The sequence below is a fragment of the Eriocheir sinensis genome, chromosome 16 (genome assembly GCF_024679095.1).
Source record: "Eriocheir sinensis breed Jianghai 21 chromosome 16, ASM2467909v1, whole genome shotgun sequence".
Taxonomy (NCBI): Eukaryota; Metazoa; Arthropoda; class Malacostraca; order Decapoda; family Varunidae; genus Eriocheir; species Eriocheir sinensis.
This window is the reverse complement of record NC_066524.1, coordinates 12,995,674-13,011,561: the sequence shown is the minus strand read 5'-3', so window position 1 is coordinate 13,011,561 and position 15,888 is coordinate 12,995,674. Positions and strand designations below refer to the sequence as shown.

General features: G+C 41.4%; 1 protein-coding gene across 8 annotated transcripts in view; it reads right to left on the bottom strand.

The window, feature by feature from the left end:
* LOC126999311 (homeobox protein extradenticle-like) overlaps nucleotides 1-15,888 on the bottom strand; it is a 59,230-nt gene that overhangs the window by 25,273 nt on the left and 18,069 nt on the right. For all 8 annotated transcript variants that reach the window (XM_050861755.1, XM_050861756.1, XM_050861754.1 and 5 more), the window contains exon 2: nucleotides 3,635-3,825. In XM_050861755.1, the coding sequence (XP_050717712.1) occupies nucleotides 3,635-3,825 (191 nt within the window). The remainder of the gene's footprint in view (nucleotides 1-3,634; nucleotides 3,826-15,888) is intronic.

Here is a 15,888-nt window from a genome sequence, read left to right as displayed (position 1 = left end):
GAAACAGGTGAAAGAGGAGAAAGAAGAGGAGGGGGAGGAGGGAGGAGAGGGAGGGGGTCAAAGGGGGGTAGGGGGAGGAAATTAACAGGTGTGTGGACGGGGATGAAGTAGTAACAGACAGGTGCAGTGAATATAAAGGATGTGGAATGAGGGGATGTTACAGGTGGGCGCGAACTCTCCCCTCCTCCCCCCTTCACCCTCCAAAAAATAAATACATAAAAAAAAAATAGAAATACATGAATAACTAGATAGCAGGGATGAATATTCGAGTGAGTGAGGAAAGGGAAATAAAACCTTCAAATGGAAAAGAAAAAGGGAGAGTAGAGAAATGTGTGTGTGTGTGTGTGTGTGTGTGTGTTTACAGTAGACGAGTAATGGAAAGAAGGGAATATGTGAAGTTGAAAAATACGTGTGGGGAAAAAAAAAAAAGAAAAAAAAAAAAAGGAATACGAGTAGAAAAATGAGAAGGAAATTAGAGAAGAAGAGAAATAAGTAGGAAAAGTGACAACGAAGTAGAAAAAAGGAAAATGAGAAGAAAAAAAGGAAAAATGAGAAGGGGAGAACAGAAAAGGAGAAGTAGAACAAAACAAGAAGAGAAATAGGAAAAGATAAATGAGAGAAAGAGAAAGAATGAGAAGCAAAAATATGTGAAAGGAGGAAACAGTAAAATGAAAAGGGAAGACGAAAAAAAGAGAAAGTAGGAAAATGAATAGGAAAGAATAAAAGAAAGGGAAGTAGGAAAATGAATAGGGAAGAAAAAAGAGAAAGGAAAGTAGGAAAATGAGAAGGGAAATAAAAAATGAGAAAGGAAAGTAGAAAAATGAAAAAAAATGAGAAAGGAAAGTAGAAAAATGAAAAGGAAAGGAAAAATGAGAAGGGAAAAAAAAAAAGAGAAAGGGAAGTAGAAAAATGAAAAGGAAAGAAAATGAGACAATAGCAAAAAATCAGAGAAAAATAGAAAAAAATAGATAGAAGCTGAAAAATGAGAATAGCAGAAAAACGAGACGAATGTAAAAATAAAAAGTAAATAAAACAAACAAATATATGCACAAAGCGACAGAAAAAAACGAGAATAAAACATAAAAGAGCGGCGAACCTCCGTGTCGGCGTAAATAAAAAAGAATTCTGAATGAACCAAATGCGAGATATACTGCAGCGGAATGTGTGCGTGTGTGTGTGCGTGTGTGTGTGCGTGTGCGTGTGCGTGTGTGCGTGTGTGTGAATAATGGCAGCATGAGCAACACGCCAAAATGGATGAGTGATGTAATAGGAATGAAAGACGAGAATAAGCAAAAAATAAATAAATAAATAAATAAATAAAAATAAAGAAAATACATAAATAAAGAAGTAGAGAAGGAAAAAAACATGAAAATACGTAAAGTTACAACTATTGACCAAACCTTTAACTCCATTAATAGTAATAATAATAATAATAATCATAATAATAATAATAATAATAATAATAATAATAATAAACATAGATATAAAAAAAAAACAAATAACCCTTCTTTTCTTTCTTACATATTCAAAGAGGAAGACACACTGTATGGTATCATCAATGTCACGTGTATAACAAATGTATAGGAGCGTATTTAGATGTATAATACACGTATGTCAAGTGTATGTGTATCATGTGTACAGACGAGCCTTCTAAAATCACACCAAGAACAGCAAGAGCCAATATGTACTTTCTTTAATAAGCGAGCAAATTATTATCTTATTTATACATCCTTATCTTATCTATAATTATCTTTACTTATCTATTTAATCTTATCTGTACATCCTAAGAATAATTATACATCCTAATCTTATTCATGGTTGTCTGTCTAATCTTATATATCCTAATTTTTACAACGTAAGAGTTGTGTAAGTCATCTAATGCAATTTCTGACCATCTTAGATCATCAACATATTTCTACTTCCTCTTTCTCATTTTTATATTTCATTTTCACTTTTTCAACCTTTATTCTATTTTTTCTTTTCCTTCCCATTTTCTTTCTTCTATCTCATTTTTCTACTTTCCTTTTTAGTTTTCTACTCCCTTCCCATTTTTCTACTTTTTTCTTTTTTTTTTCTTTTTTACTTTCACAACTTTTTAATCCTCTGTGTGTGAGAAGTGATTTGTGGGTCTTTTTTTTTTATCCCCCCTCTATATAATTTACTCTTGAGCTGTCTGTCTGTCTTTCTACGATGCAAAACAAACAGATATGAAACTACCGCAAGAGAAAGGACAGACACTTAGTACCTCTCATGTGTTAAAATAGAAAGATTGATAAAGAAAATAAAAACAAAAATAAAACAGGGAGACGGATTGATAGACTAGACAGGTAGAAGACAAATAAAAAAAAGTGAAACAGAGAGACAGATAGAAATAAACAAACAAACACAGACGGATATTGAAAGCCAAAGAAACACCTCAAATCACACCTGCACAGAGAGACACTTGACAAACAGAACTTATTGACGGCATGATTGATTTCTATTTCGACCATAAGAGGCGCTGCTGTCGACCGTATGATTTTAGAAGACTCGCGTTCTTAATAAAATCTTAAACCGTAAAACTAAAAGCCGATTTAAACATTTATATACAGTTTTGGAAATATCTGTAAAAAATAAATAAATATATACACCAGAGGGAAAAAATATCATCTGAAAAATATTATATAAAAAATCTGAAAGAAATATACATAAAAAAACAAGATATTGATAAGAGGTAAAGGACTGAGAGGAGGAGGAGGAGGAGGAGGAGGAAGAAATGTAGGAGTGATGATATCGGAAGGGGAGAGAAAATATGAGGGAGGCAAAACAGATATGAGAGAGAGAGAGAGAGAGAGAGAGAGAGAGAGAGAGAGAGAGAGAGAGAGAGAGAGAGAGAGAGAGAGAGAGAGAGAGAGAGAGAGAGAGAGAGAGAGAGAACAAATAAATAAAAGAATAAAACATTAACATAGGAATAATATATGAGTCATGACAAGCATAATAATCAATCCTAAAATAAGATCAACAATAATATACACATTGGAAGATAAAAAAATGAAAAAGAAAGAAAAAAAGAAAGATGGCCGAAGAAGAGTAAAAAAAAAAATAATGAAGGAGACCCAGAAATATACAGAAAGACAGAAACAGACAGGAAGATAACAAAACGATAGGAAAAGAGAAATAAGACAAGAAAAAGTATAGACGGACTGGTAGAAAAAAAAAACGTGAGACAGACAGAGAAATGTACACAGATAGACAGAGAGACAGGTAGAGACAGGTAGACAGAAAGATTACGAAAAATAAGTGAGATAGAAAATATACATTGAGTAAAACTGATGGGTGAAGAGACAGACACAAGTAAACAAATTGAGAGAGAGAGAGAGAGAGAGAGAGAGAGAGAGAGAGAGAGAGAGAGAGAGAGAGAGAGAGAGAGAGAGAGAGAGAGAGAGAGAGAGAGAGAGAGAGAGAGAGAGAGAGAGAGAGAGAGAGAGAGAGAGAGAGAGAGAGATAAAACAGAGAAACAGGTAAAAAAAAAACTGATAGACAAACATGAAAAACAAAATGACAAAAAAACAATAATATAAAAAAAAAACAATACAAAAAAATAATAACAACATGTAAACCCACGCAGGTAATGAGGCTTCCTAGCACCACCTACCTGGCGTCGAGGAAGCGGGAGCGCAGGATCATGACGGCTTCGCAGGTGGACTGTTTCAGCTGCATCTGTATCGAGGAGAACTTCTTGTGGATGATCTGAACCATGCGCTCGATCTCCTTGGGCGTGATGGGCCGCGTGCGTGACTGTTCCCGGAGCAGATTCATCACGTGGGTGGTGAACTCGTTGCAGGCCTGCGGAGAGAGGGAGCAGGTTAGGCAGGCTGGTGGGGAAAGGAGGAGGAGAGACGACTGAAAAAAGATAAAAGATAAGAGAAAGAAAGGTTAGGAAGGCTGGGGCGAAGATGGCAGGTGGAAGACTATGAGATAAGAGTGTAAGGAGAGAGAAGAGATTGAGATAGCGAGGAGACAAGGAGAGAAGTGTTAGGGAGGCTGGAGGAAGAGAGAAGACTATGAAAGAAGAGTAGTTAGTAGGGAAATAAAAGGAATGGAGATAAAAGAAAGAAAGAAAGGTTAGGAAGACGAGGGTAAAGAGGATGGCGGTTAAGATAAAATAAACATGTAAGAAGAAAGTTAGAAGAGAAAAGGCATGGAAATAAAAGGAAGAGAAGAGGATGGTGATGAAGAGAGGGAGGGAAGAGACTTTGAGAGAAGAAAGGAAGTTAGTAAGGAGAGAAAATGGATGGAGATAAAGAGAGAAGGAGGTAGGCAAGGAAATCAAGGAAGAGGAAGAGGAAAGAGGGTGAAAAAAGAGTGGTAGGTGAACACACACACACACACACACACACACACACACACACACACACACACACACACACACACACCAATAATCGATAGGATGATGATGATGCACTTTTGAACACACCTCACCATACCTCACCTCACCTTCCCTCTTTACCTGTTGGCCACACCTTTCACTCTTTTTTCCACTCTTTATTTCCCCTCTTTCACCACCTGCCTTTTTTTTTTTTTTACTGCATCTTAATTTTTTTTCCCTCATCTTTTTCCTTCTTCTCTCACTTTCCTTTTTTCCTTTTCCTTTAACTCTACTTCCATTTTTTATTCCTCTTCCCTTCCTCTTTATTTCTATTTTCACCCTCTTCTTCCTCTTTCACTTTATCCTCTTCTTCCTCTTTCACTTTATCCTCTTCTTCCTCTTTCACTTTATCCTCTTCTTCCTCTTTCACTTTATCCTCTTCCTTTTCCTCTTACTCTATCTCCGCTTCTTATTCTTCCTCTTGTTCCTCTTACTTCCAACTATATATCGATTTCTTTTTATTCCTCTTCAAAATCAACCTCTTCCTTTTTCTTTACTTTATCCTCCTCTTACTTCAACTTCACTCCTATTTATTCTTCCTTAATTTGTACCTTCATTTTTTCCTCCTCTTTCACTAATTTCTTTCCTTCGTCCTCCACATTTTCCGTTTTTTCTAGTCCTCTTTTCCCACTTCTTCCCTTCATTTCGTCCACATTTATTCCATTTCTTTACCTTTTCTTCCACCTCTTCCTCTCATACATCCACTTGCTTTCCCACTCCACAATCCTTAACACCTTATTCCACCTGTTACCTTACCTCGCTAAACTCCACCCCATCCACCTTTCCTTCCCTCCACTAGACACCTGTATATATTCCACCTTACACCTGGCTCCCCTCACCTGCCCCCCCCGCCCCCCTTCACTAATACACACCTTCGCCTGTAATACACTTCCCCCCCGCCCCTTAAAACACATTGCCGCGCCCATAAACCTCCCACCCACGCACGCCACACCCTCACCCCTAACGGCCGCCCTTAATGGAGAACCGATAATGCTTCTACTGCACCCTTGCTACACCCTGAACCTGCACACTTACACCCTTTCCGCAGCTCTTTACACCTTGCTGCACCCTAACAACAGTCTATCAATGTGGCTTTTCACTCTTACATCTTTCACCCTGTCAGTATTCACGTCACACCCTATTTCAAACCATTGCATACATCCTGAATTCACCCCTTGAAGCCACACCCTTAACCCGGTAACTGCGGGGATCATGTTTCTTAAAGGCCCCTCTAAGCGAGAAAAAATGAGAAAAAATCATCACTCACGCAAACCATTTCATAATATATATCAAAGCATTTGTGATCAGTTTATGCGTCATCTATTTTCGGGGGTTTATATCATGGCGAAAATTTGGCGCGTCGCTGCTACACGGTAAAGCCACAAATTTGGCCCGTCGCTGCTACCGGGTTAATAGACGGTGGATGAGTGGTCAGCGTGCGCCCCAGATGACACGGTTCGAGTCCCGCCCGCCGTTACAAGCTATCCTCAAGACCACCGATCAACCCGGATTCTAGATTAACTCTCTAAAAAGGATCAAATTTGAATTCCGGGAGGGACCATGAGTCAAGCGAAATGGCGCCACTATAAACACTTGTTGCGCCATAACAAGCTGGGGCAGACCAACAGGCACCACAAGAAAGCCGCGATAGGCGAAATGTAAGAAATAAAACCAATTCTCACCCTCTCTTAACTCCCCATAACTTCATATATATATATAATAACTTCATATATATAAAACCATAACTTCATATATATAAAAGCCGCAATAGGCGGAATGTAATTAAAAAAAAACTATTCTTACCCTCTCTTAACTTCACATAACTTCATAATTATATACCTGGTCGTTAACCCTTTTCCTTCGCCTTGTCACTCAGCAACACCTAAGACCCAGCGTCCCTTTAAATCCCCTCTATTAACCCGGTAGCTGCGGGGATCATGTTTCTTAAAGGCCCCTCTAAGCGAATTAATGAGAAAAAATCATCACTCACGCAAACCATTTCATAATAAATATCAACGCATTTGTGATCAGTTTATACATCATCTATTTTTTTGGGTTTATATCATGGCACAAATTTGGCCCGTTGCTGGTACACGGTAAAGCCACAAATTTGGCCCGTTGCTGGTACACGGTAAAGCCACAAATTAATTGCTGGTAAACAGTAATAAATTTGGCCTGGTGGTTGGTACACGGTAAAGCCACAAATTTGGCCCGTTGCTGGTACACGGTAAAGCCACAAATTTGGCCCGTTGCTGGTACACGGTAAAGCAACAAATTTGGCCCGTCGCTGCTACCGGGTTAAGCACTTAGCAACATACTGAACTATTCTGAAGTGCTTCCTATCACCTCTTTTTTTTTTTTTTCTTTTTTTTTCTGTCTTGTCAGGATTCAGCATTCTAGGTCAGCACTCAGCGCCCCCTGTCAGCGGTCTAGTTAACTCTCTCTCTCTCTCTCTCTCTCTCTCTCTCTCTCTCTCTCTCTCTCTCTCTCTCTCTCTCTCTCTCTCTCTCTCTCTGTGTGTGTGTGTGTGTGTGTGTGTGTGTGTGTGTGTGTGTGTGTGTGTGTACATAAAAAAAAACCAGCGGAAATAAACGAGAAAAAGTAATAAAGAGAAAGTGATAGAAGTGGAACAACATAAAACAGAGGTAAAAATAGCAATAATAATAACAATACCAATAATAACAGTAACAACAACAACAACAATAATAATAATAGTAATAATAATAATAATAGTAAAAAAGAACAACAACAACAACACCTGGTAAGCCCTCGCCCACTCGCCTAATTGACACACGCACAAACCAACACTTTTGGGCCGCGATAAATATAACACTAACGCGGCCATTGATGGAAACGATCACGCGCGCTGAGTATTAATGTAACGCGGGAATGTTTACCTGGTCATCTACCTGTCTGTCTGTCTGTCTGTGTGTGTGTATGTGTGTTTGTGTATATGCGTGGGTGTGTATGTGTCTCTGTCTCTGTCTGTCTGTCTGTCTGTCTGTGTGCGTGTGTATGTGTTTGTGTATATGCGTGGGTGTGTATGTGTCTCTGTCTCTGTCTGTCTGTGTGCGTGTATATGTGTTTGTGTATATGCGTGGGTGTGTCTGTCTGTCTGTGTGCGTGTGTATGTGTGTTTGTGTATATGCGTGGGTGTGTATGTGTCTCTGTCTCTGTCTGTCTGTCTGTCTGTGTGTGTGTGTATGTGTTTGTGTATATGCGTGGGTGTGTATGTCTCTGTCTCTGTCTGTCTGTCTGTCTGTCTGTCTGTGTATGTGTATGTGTTTGTATATGTGCGTGGGTGTGTATGTGTTTGTGTATGTGCGTGGGTGTGTATGTGTTTGTGTATGTGCGTGGGTGTGTATGTGTGTGTAAGTGTGTCTGTGTGTGTATATGTGAATGTTTGTGTGTTTCTACCTGTCTGTGTCTGTGTGTATGTGTTTGTGTGTGTTTCTACCTGTCTGTGTCTGTGTGTATGTGTTTGTGTGTGTTTCTACCTGTCTGTGTGTATGTGTGTATGTGTTTTCTTCTCTTCCGCTCTCTGTATGTTTGTTTGTCTATCTATCTATCTATCTATCTATTTTTATCTCTCTGTCTACCAATGTATAATCTATAACAATAACAGCAACAACAACAACAACAACAACGACACACACACACACACACACACACACACACACACACACACACACACAAAGAAACGCTCAACAAAGAACAAGAAATAATTTGTTAACCGCAGGAGAGGAGAGAAGAGAGAGAGAGAGAGAGAGAGAGAGAGCGAGAGAGAGAGAGAGAGAGAGAGAGAGAGAGAGAGAGAGAGAGAGAGAGAGAGAGAGAGAGAGAGAGAGAGAGAGAGAGAGAGAGAGAGAGAGAGAGAGAGAGAGAGAGAGAGAGAGAGAGAGAGAGAGAGAGTAATGGGCCTGTAAGACTCTCTCTCTCTCAAGGATATGGTTGAGAGAGAGAGAGAGAGAGAGAGAGAGAGAGAGAGAGAGAGAGAGAGAGAGAGAGAGAGAGAGAGAGAGAGAGAGAGAGAGAGAGAGAGAGAGAGAGAGAGAGAGACATACACAGGTGAAGTAAGAGGTGAAAGGTACACACACACACACACACACACACACACACACACACACACACACACACACACACACCACCGCCATTACACTAAGCTCAGAATCCCAGCATCCTCCCATCTCCATCACACACCTCCTCTCCTCCTCCTCCTCCTCCTCCTTCTCCTCTTCCTCTTCCTCCTCCTCCTCCCAACACAACACAACACAAACACCACAACCCCCACGCGAGAGAGCGAGAGCAAGAGCGAGAGCGAGAGAGAGAGAGAGAGAGAGAGAGAGAGAGAGAGAGAGAGAGAGAGAGAGAGAGAGAGAGAGAGACTAAACGAGGTATCTTACACGAACCCAAGACTAACCCCAACTTCTCTCCCTCTCCCTTCCCTCTCCCTCCCCCCCCTAGGAAAGAAATCCCCCCTTCCCCCCCTCCCCCCCCCTCGGTAATCCCTCCAGATGGGGCGTCTCATTAAGCGTGGGGAGGCTGTGGGGATTAGCGGATCTGGTAAATTGAGTTGCATGTTTTATTAATCCATATACACAAGGCTTCCCCTCCTCCCCTCTTCCCCTTCCTTCTCCTCTTCCTTTTCCTCCCCTCTCACCTTTCCTCCTTCTCCCTCTTCTTCCCCTCACCTTCTCCTCTTCCTTAACTTTCCCCTTTTCCCTTTCCTCCTTCTCCCCTTTTCCTCTTCCTCCTCTTCTTCTCAATTTTCCCCTTTTACCTTTCCTCCCTTTCCCCTTTTCTTCTTCTCCTCCTCCTCTTCCTTCCATTCACACATGTTTTAATTATATCCGAAATGGTGCTTCTCTCTCTCTCTCTCTCTCTCTCTCTCTCTCTCTCTCTCTCTCTCTCTCTTTTTTCCTATTTTGCTTTCTCTCCTTTTTCTTTTTCGTCTTGGTGTTGCGTTCGGTAAATGGCGGTCTTTTCATTCTTCCTTTTCTTTATTCTCCTTTTCTTCCTCCTCCTCCTCCTTCTCTTGCTGTTGGGTACGGTTAGAGAGCGAAAGGAGGGAAGAGGGAGAGGGAAGAGTTGTGTGGTTAGATAATATGAGAGAGAGAGAGAGAGAGAGAGAGAGAGAGAGAGAGAGAGAGAAGGGAGATAAGAGACGGAACAGACTGAAAAGAAATATAAATCACAACATAAACTAGAAGAATGAGAAGAGATGAGAAGATAAGAGAAGAGGAAGAAGAGGAAGATGAAAGAAGAGAAAGAGAAGAAGACAGAAAACGACAAAATGAAAAAAAAAAGATAACAAAGGAGAATAATGAGAGAAGAAGAGGTAATAAGAAGAGAAGAGGAAGCAGAAGAAAAAAGGAAGAGAAAAGAAGAGAAGAGGAAGAAGAGGAAGAGGAAAGAAGAGAAAGAGAAGGAAGGAGAGACAGAGAATGACAAAATGAAAACAAAAGATAACAAAGGAGAATAATGAGAGAAGAAGAGAGAATAAGAAGAGAAGAGGAAGAAGAAGAAAAGGGAAGAGAGAAAAAGAAGAAAAGGAAAAAGGGAACAGACACATAAATAACAGATAACAAACTAGAAGAAAGATACGAGATGAAAAGATAAGAAAGATTAGAGAATAGGAAGATGAAGAAGAGGAAGAAGAAGAAGAGGAAGAGGGCAAACTATGATAAAAAAAAAATCTTGCGTAACGCGTGTAAGGATTAAGGTGGTCCCATTCTCTCCATTTCAAGCGAGAGAAGAAAAGGGGGATTGGTGATGATGGTGATGATGTTGATGGTGGTGGTGATGGTGGTGGTGGTGATGGTGATGATGTCAAGTGTAGAAGACTATTACCACTTGTCGCTTTCTTTCTATAGTGTTGGAGGAGGAGGAGGAGGAGGAGATGAAGAATTAGATGAAAATGAGAAAGATGACGATAGAGAAAGAGAATGACAAAATGAAAAAAAGATAAAGGAGAATAATGACAGAAGAAGAGGTATTAAGAAAAGAGGAGGAAGAAGAAGAAAAAGGGAAGAGAGGAATAGAAGACAAGGAAGAAGGGAGCAGACACAGGACAGACCGAAAAAAAAACACGTAATAGATAACGAATTAGAAAAGGTGAATAAAAGGAGGAAACATCGAGTAAGAAAAAGGATAAAGAAGAGTGATAAAAATGAGAAAGACGATTGAAGAGGAAGAAATAAAAGGAGGAAATAAAGATGAAACAAAGAGAAGTGAGGTAGGTATAAGATGAGGAAATTAACACGGAAAATAAGGAAATAAAATCAAAAGAAAAAACAACAAGAGGAACAAGTCAAGAGGAGTAAAGGAAAACAAGAGGAAAAAGTAGGAAGAATCTAGAGGAGTAAGATAAACAGGTAAACACGTTAGAAAAATATCAAGGTAAAGAGGAAAAATCAAGAGGCAAGAGGAACAAATCAAGAGGCAAGAGGAACAAATCAAGAGGGAAGAGGAACAAATCAAGAGGCAAGAGGAACAAATCAAGAGGCAAGAGGAACCAATCATGAGGCAAGAGGAACCAATCAAGAGGCAAGAGGAGCGAATCAAAAGTAAGAGGAGCAAGAGGAGGCCCGCACGTCGCACTCCATAAGCCGCGGTATGACCAGCTCCTCCGCGCGGCTGTACAAACAAAATTATCTGTCGACTGTGTTCCGCTCCTCCGCCCATCACTACCCCGGCCCTTCGTCACGGGGAGGAGGAGGAGGAGGAGGAGGAGGAGGAGAGGATGGGAAATAGTAGTAGAGGGAGAAGGTTAAGGAGAAGGAGTTAGAGAAGGAGTTGGAGGAGAAAAGGAAAGATGAGAGAAACAAGGAGAGGAGAAGAGAAAGTTGGAGAAGAAAAAGGTGTAGAGGAGGATTGAGAGAAGGAGGAAAATGGGAAGGAGGGGAAGGAAAAGGAAGAAGATAGGGAAGGAGGGGAAGGAAAAGGAAGAAGATAAAGAGTTGGAGAAGGAGAAGGATGAAGAAGGTAAAGAATGGAGGAAAGATGAGGAAGAGGAGAGAGTTGGAGGAGTTAGAAGAGAAGGGGGATAAAGAAGAAAAAGAGAAGAGGGAGGAGGAAGAGGAGAGGAAGGAAGAAGGGAAACTAGGAGTTGAAGAAGAGAGGAAAGTGAACGAGGAGGAAAATAATACAAGTGAATGAAAGTTTTGAAATGTTTGTGAGAAAATAAAGAGAAGGATAAAGAGGAAGAAGAGGAAGACGAGGAAGAGGAAAAGGAGGAGGAGGGTGAGTAGTACAATAGAGCGAAGATTTGAAATGCTTATAAGTAAAGAGGAGGAAGAGGAAGAGGAATAGAAAGAGGAGGAGGAGGAGAAGGAGGAAAGAAAGTAGGAAAAGTATATGTAAATGTGTGAGATGGATGTTAAGAAGGAAGAGAAAGAGAAAAGAGAAAAAAGAGAAAAAGAAAATAAGAAACGGAAAAAAAGTAGGAAAAGTTTATGTATATGTGTGAGATGGATGTTAAGAAGGAAGAGAGAAAGAAAGGAGAAAAAGAAAAGAAAAAGAAGAAACGGTAAAATGAAAGTAGGAAAAGTAAACGTAAATATGTGTGAGACAGATGTTAAGAAAGCCGGGCGAGAGAAAGAAAAAAAAGAAAAAAGAAAAAAGAAGAAAAAAAAAGTCACATCTCAGGAATGTCTTTCACACCAACGAACGATTCAATGTAACTAAATAACGGCTTACCTGATGAACTACCCCCCTCCCCCTCCCCCTCCCCCTCCCCCTAAAACCACCTCTATGACCCAGGGGAGGAAGGGTTAAAAGATACACCATGGGGGGAGAGGGGGGAGGGGGGGGGGGCGGACAGGTAACATCAAAGGTATCAGAGCTCGCCCGACGCTTTTGAAAATTACTCCCTATTGATTGTAAAAGGCTAAGGTGACCCCCCCCTCCCCCTCCTCCCCCTCCTCCTCCTCCTTCCCTCTCCTCCCTACTACTACTTCTTCCCGGCAGGAGGTGTGATGAGGGAGGAGGAGGAGGAGGAGGAGGAAGGAGCGAGGAAGAGAAAGTAGGAGTTAAGGAGGGAATGAGGAAGAGGGTGAAGGGAAGGGAGGGAAGAGAAGGAAGGGATAATGTTTAATCTCTCTCTCTCTCTCTCTCTCTCGCTTCTATTATGTTTCAAAGCTCAACCAAATTTAAAAGAAGAGGCAGAAATTGAGGATAAGGAAATAGAAAAGGGAAGAAAGGAGGGAAAGGGAGAGAAAGGGAGAAAGGAGGGAATGAGGGACAATCAGAAATTAGTGGTAAAAAGGGAGAGGGAAAGGGAGAATGGAGGGAAGGGGAAGAGAAAGAGAGAAAGGAGAGGGACAGCCTGAGAGAGAAAGGGAGAGAAAAGAGGAAGGAATGGAAACTCAGAAACTGTATATAGAGAGAGAAAAAGGAGATGGAGGGAGAGGAGAAAGAGGAAGGAAAAGATGGAAAGGGAGAGAAAGGGAGAAAGAAGGGAGGGAAGGACAGCCAGAAATTGAAGGTGGGGGGAGAAAGGAAAGAGGGAGAGGGAGAGAAAGGGAGAGAGAGGGAAAGGGGGGGAAGGGAGGGCAGGGAATTGAAACAGGAGGGGGGGGAAAAGAAGGAAGGGAAGGACGGCCAAAAATTGAAAGTGTGGGGAGAATGAAATAGGGAGAGGGAGAGAAAGGGAGAGAGAGGGAAAGGGGGGGAAGGGAGGGCAGGGAATTGAAACAGGAGGGGGGGGGAAGAGAAGGGAGGGAAGGACGGCCAAAAATTGAAAGTGGGGGGAGAAGGAAAGAGGGAGAGGGAGAGAAAGGGAGAGAGAGGGAAAGGGGGGGAGGGAGGGCAGGGAATTGAAACAGGAGGCGATAAGAGATGAGGGACGGGGACAGAATCAGGAAAAAGGATCAATAACTTCGTTTTCTTCAGACCGAGACGAGGAAAAAAAAGAGGAAAGGGGAATTGCATAACGGACCTACTCTTGCCTTTTACCTCTTTTTCTTCCTCTTTATTATTTCCTCTTTCTGCTTGTTCTTGTGTTTCTTTTTGCTTGTACTCTTCCTCTTTTTCCTCTTTTTCTTCCTCTTTTATTATTTCCTCTTCCTCTTTCTTCTTCTTCTTGTTCTTTTTCTTGTTGCTATTGTTCTTCTTGTTCCTCTCTTCATCCTTCTTCTCTCTTTTCTTCGTTTTTTCTTCACTTTCTACTTTCTCTTCTCCTTTTACATGTGTTTTTTCTTTCCTCCTCCTCTTCATCTTCCTCCTGTTCTTTTTTTCTTCCTCCTGTTCTTCTCCTCTTCCTCCTTTTTCTCTGTCCTAATTTTTTCTTCACCTTCTCCTTTCTCTTTTCCTTCTCTATGTGGTTCTTCTTTTCTCCTCCTCCTCCTCCTCCTCCTCCTCCTCCTCCTCCTCCTCCTCCTCCTCCTCCTCAGCGGGAATAACTAAATGGCTGATAAGTTATATTCCTGGTTTTATTATTCTACCTGAGAGAGAGAGAGAGAGAGAGAGAGAGAGAGAGAGAGAGAGAGAGAGAGAGAGAGAGAGAGAGAGAGAGAGAGAGAGAGAGAGAGAGAGAGAGAGAGAGACCGCCAGCTTTCTTGGATATATCTCACCCAACATCCTATTACTTCAGCCTCCTCCTCCTCCTCCTCCTCCTCCTCCTCCTCCTCCTCCTCCTCCTCCTCCTCCTTTCCTTTTCCCCTCACTCGCTAACCCTTTCTTCTTCCTTCTCTTTTTACCATCCTTCTCAATCTTCCCTTTTCCTCTTCCATTTCTACCTCCTCTTTCTCTTCGTATCTCCCCTTCCTCCGTCTTCCACACTTCCCCTTCCACCATCAATACCATACAACCCTTCCACAATCACTCATCCACAACACACTCTTCCACCTCCTCCTCCTCCTATATTCCCCCTTCATCCACTCCTTATGTTCTTATGTGCTTATGTTCTACACCTCACCTATCCACACCTTATCCACCAGTCTTTCACATCCTCAACTTCTCCACATCACATCTCCACTACACACATTACCCTTCTCTTCCACCTCCTCCTCCTCCTCCTATATTCCCCCTTCATCCACTCCTTATGTTCTTATGTGCTTATGTTCTACACCACACCTATCCACATCTTATCCACCAGTCTTCCACATCCTCAACTTCTCAACTTCAATCAGACTCTCATTCAAGCAGATGGAACTCAAACCAATATTCTCAAAGACTTCAGGGCTCACACATCCACATATATTAGGGCTTTCGTAGAGGTGGTTGTGTTGTGTGTGTTTCCATGGGTAGTGTTATGAGCCTGGTGATGGTTTAACAAGGCTTCTGTATCATCAACGTGAAAAAAAAACCACACAGGTAAATATTTCTCGTTTTTATTTTTTTTTCCTGTTTATGGTATATTGTTTTTGTTTTGTTTTTCTTCACAGTTTTCATTATTTTAATTCTTGTTTTCGTTTTTCTGCATACAGTTCTTTCTCTATTACTACACTCCTCTTCTTCTTCTTTCTTCTTCTTCCTCCTCCTCCTCCAACACACCCTTCCATTATTCAGTAACTTGCTTCCTTATCGCCATTTGCCACTCTCCTCCTCCTCCTCCTCCTCCTCCTCCTTCATCACCCCTCAACCATATCTCCCTTCCTCCACTTCTCTCTCTCTACGCCTTTCCATCATTCTCCTTCCATACCTTCCTCCCTTTCCTCTTCCCTCTCTTCATCTTAAATATGTGGATCTCTTTCTCTTCTCTTCTTTTCTCTCTCTCTTCTTCTTCTCTCTCCTCTCTGTCCCAATACCTTTCAACACACAACACCTGAGAGAGAGAGAGAGAGAGAGAGAGAGAGAGAGAGAGAGAGAGAGAGAGAGAGAGAGAGAGAGAGAGAGAGAGAGAGAGAGAGAGAGAGAGAGAGAGAGAGAGAGAGAGAGAGAGAGAGAGAGAAAGTGGGTGTAGCTGTTAATTAAAATGGTTGACAGTCGGTTAATTAATATCGATTTTAACCAGTGATACTTTTTTTGGTGGTAACACACACACACACACACACACACACACACACACACACACACACATTCACCACCACCATCTCACCCTTACCACCACCACTATCACCACCACCATCACCACCACTATCTCCATCACCACCACCACCACCTCCACCACCTGATCCACAACCCGAAGCTTCAAATAAACCCGGGAACGCTTCACATAACTTGGCAATGATATCTTCCTCCCTCATGCTGCGTCTTCTCCTCCTCCTCCTCCTCCTCCTCCTGGAAAAGCAGTGCCATTCCTCCTATTCCTCCTCCTCCTCCTTCTTCTTCTTCCTTCTTCGTTGTCTTACTCTTCTTCTTCTTCTTTTTATTATTATTATTATCTGTATTGTTTTGATGTGATGTCCTTTTCTTTTTTTTTCCTTCTTTTCTTTTCTTTCATTTTCTTTTTTTTCCACTTTCCTTTTCTCTTCTTCTTTCCTTTCTCCTTTCTTCTCTACTTTTCTTTTTCTCCTTCTTCCTCTTTTCTTCTTTCTCTT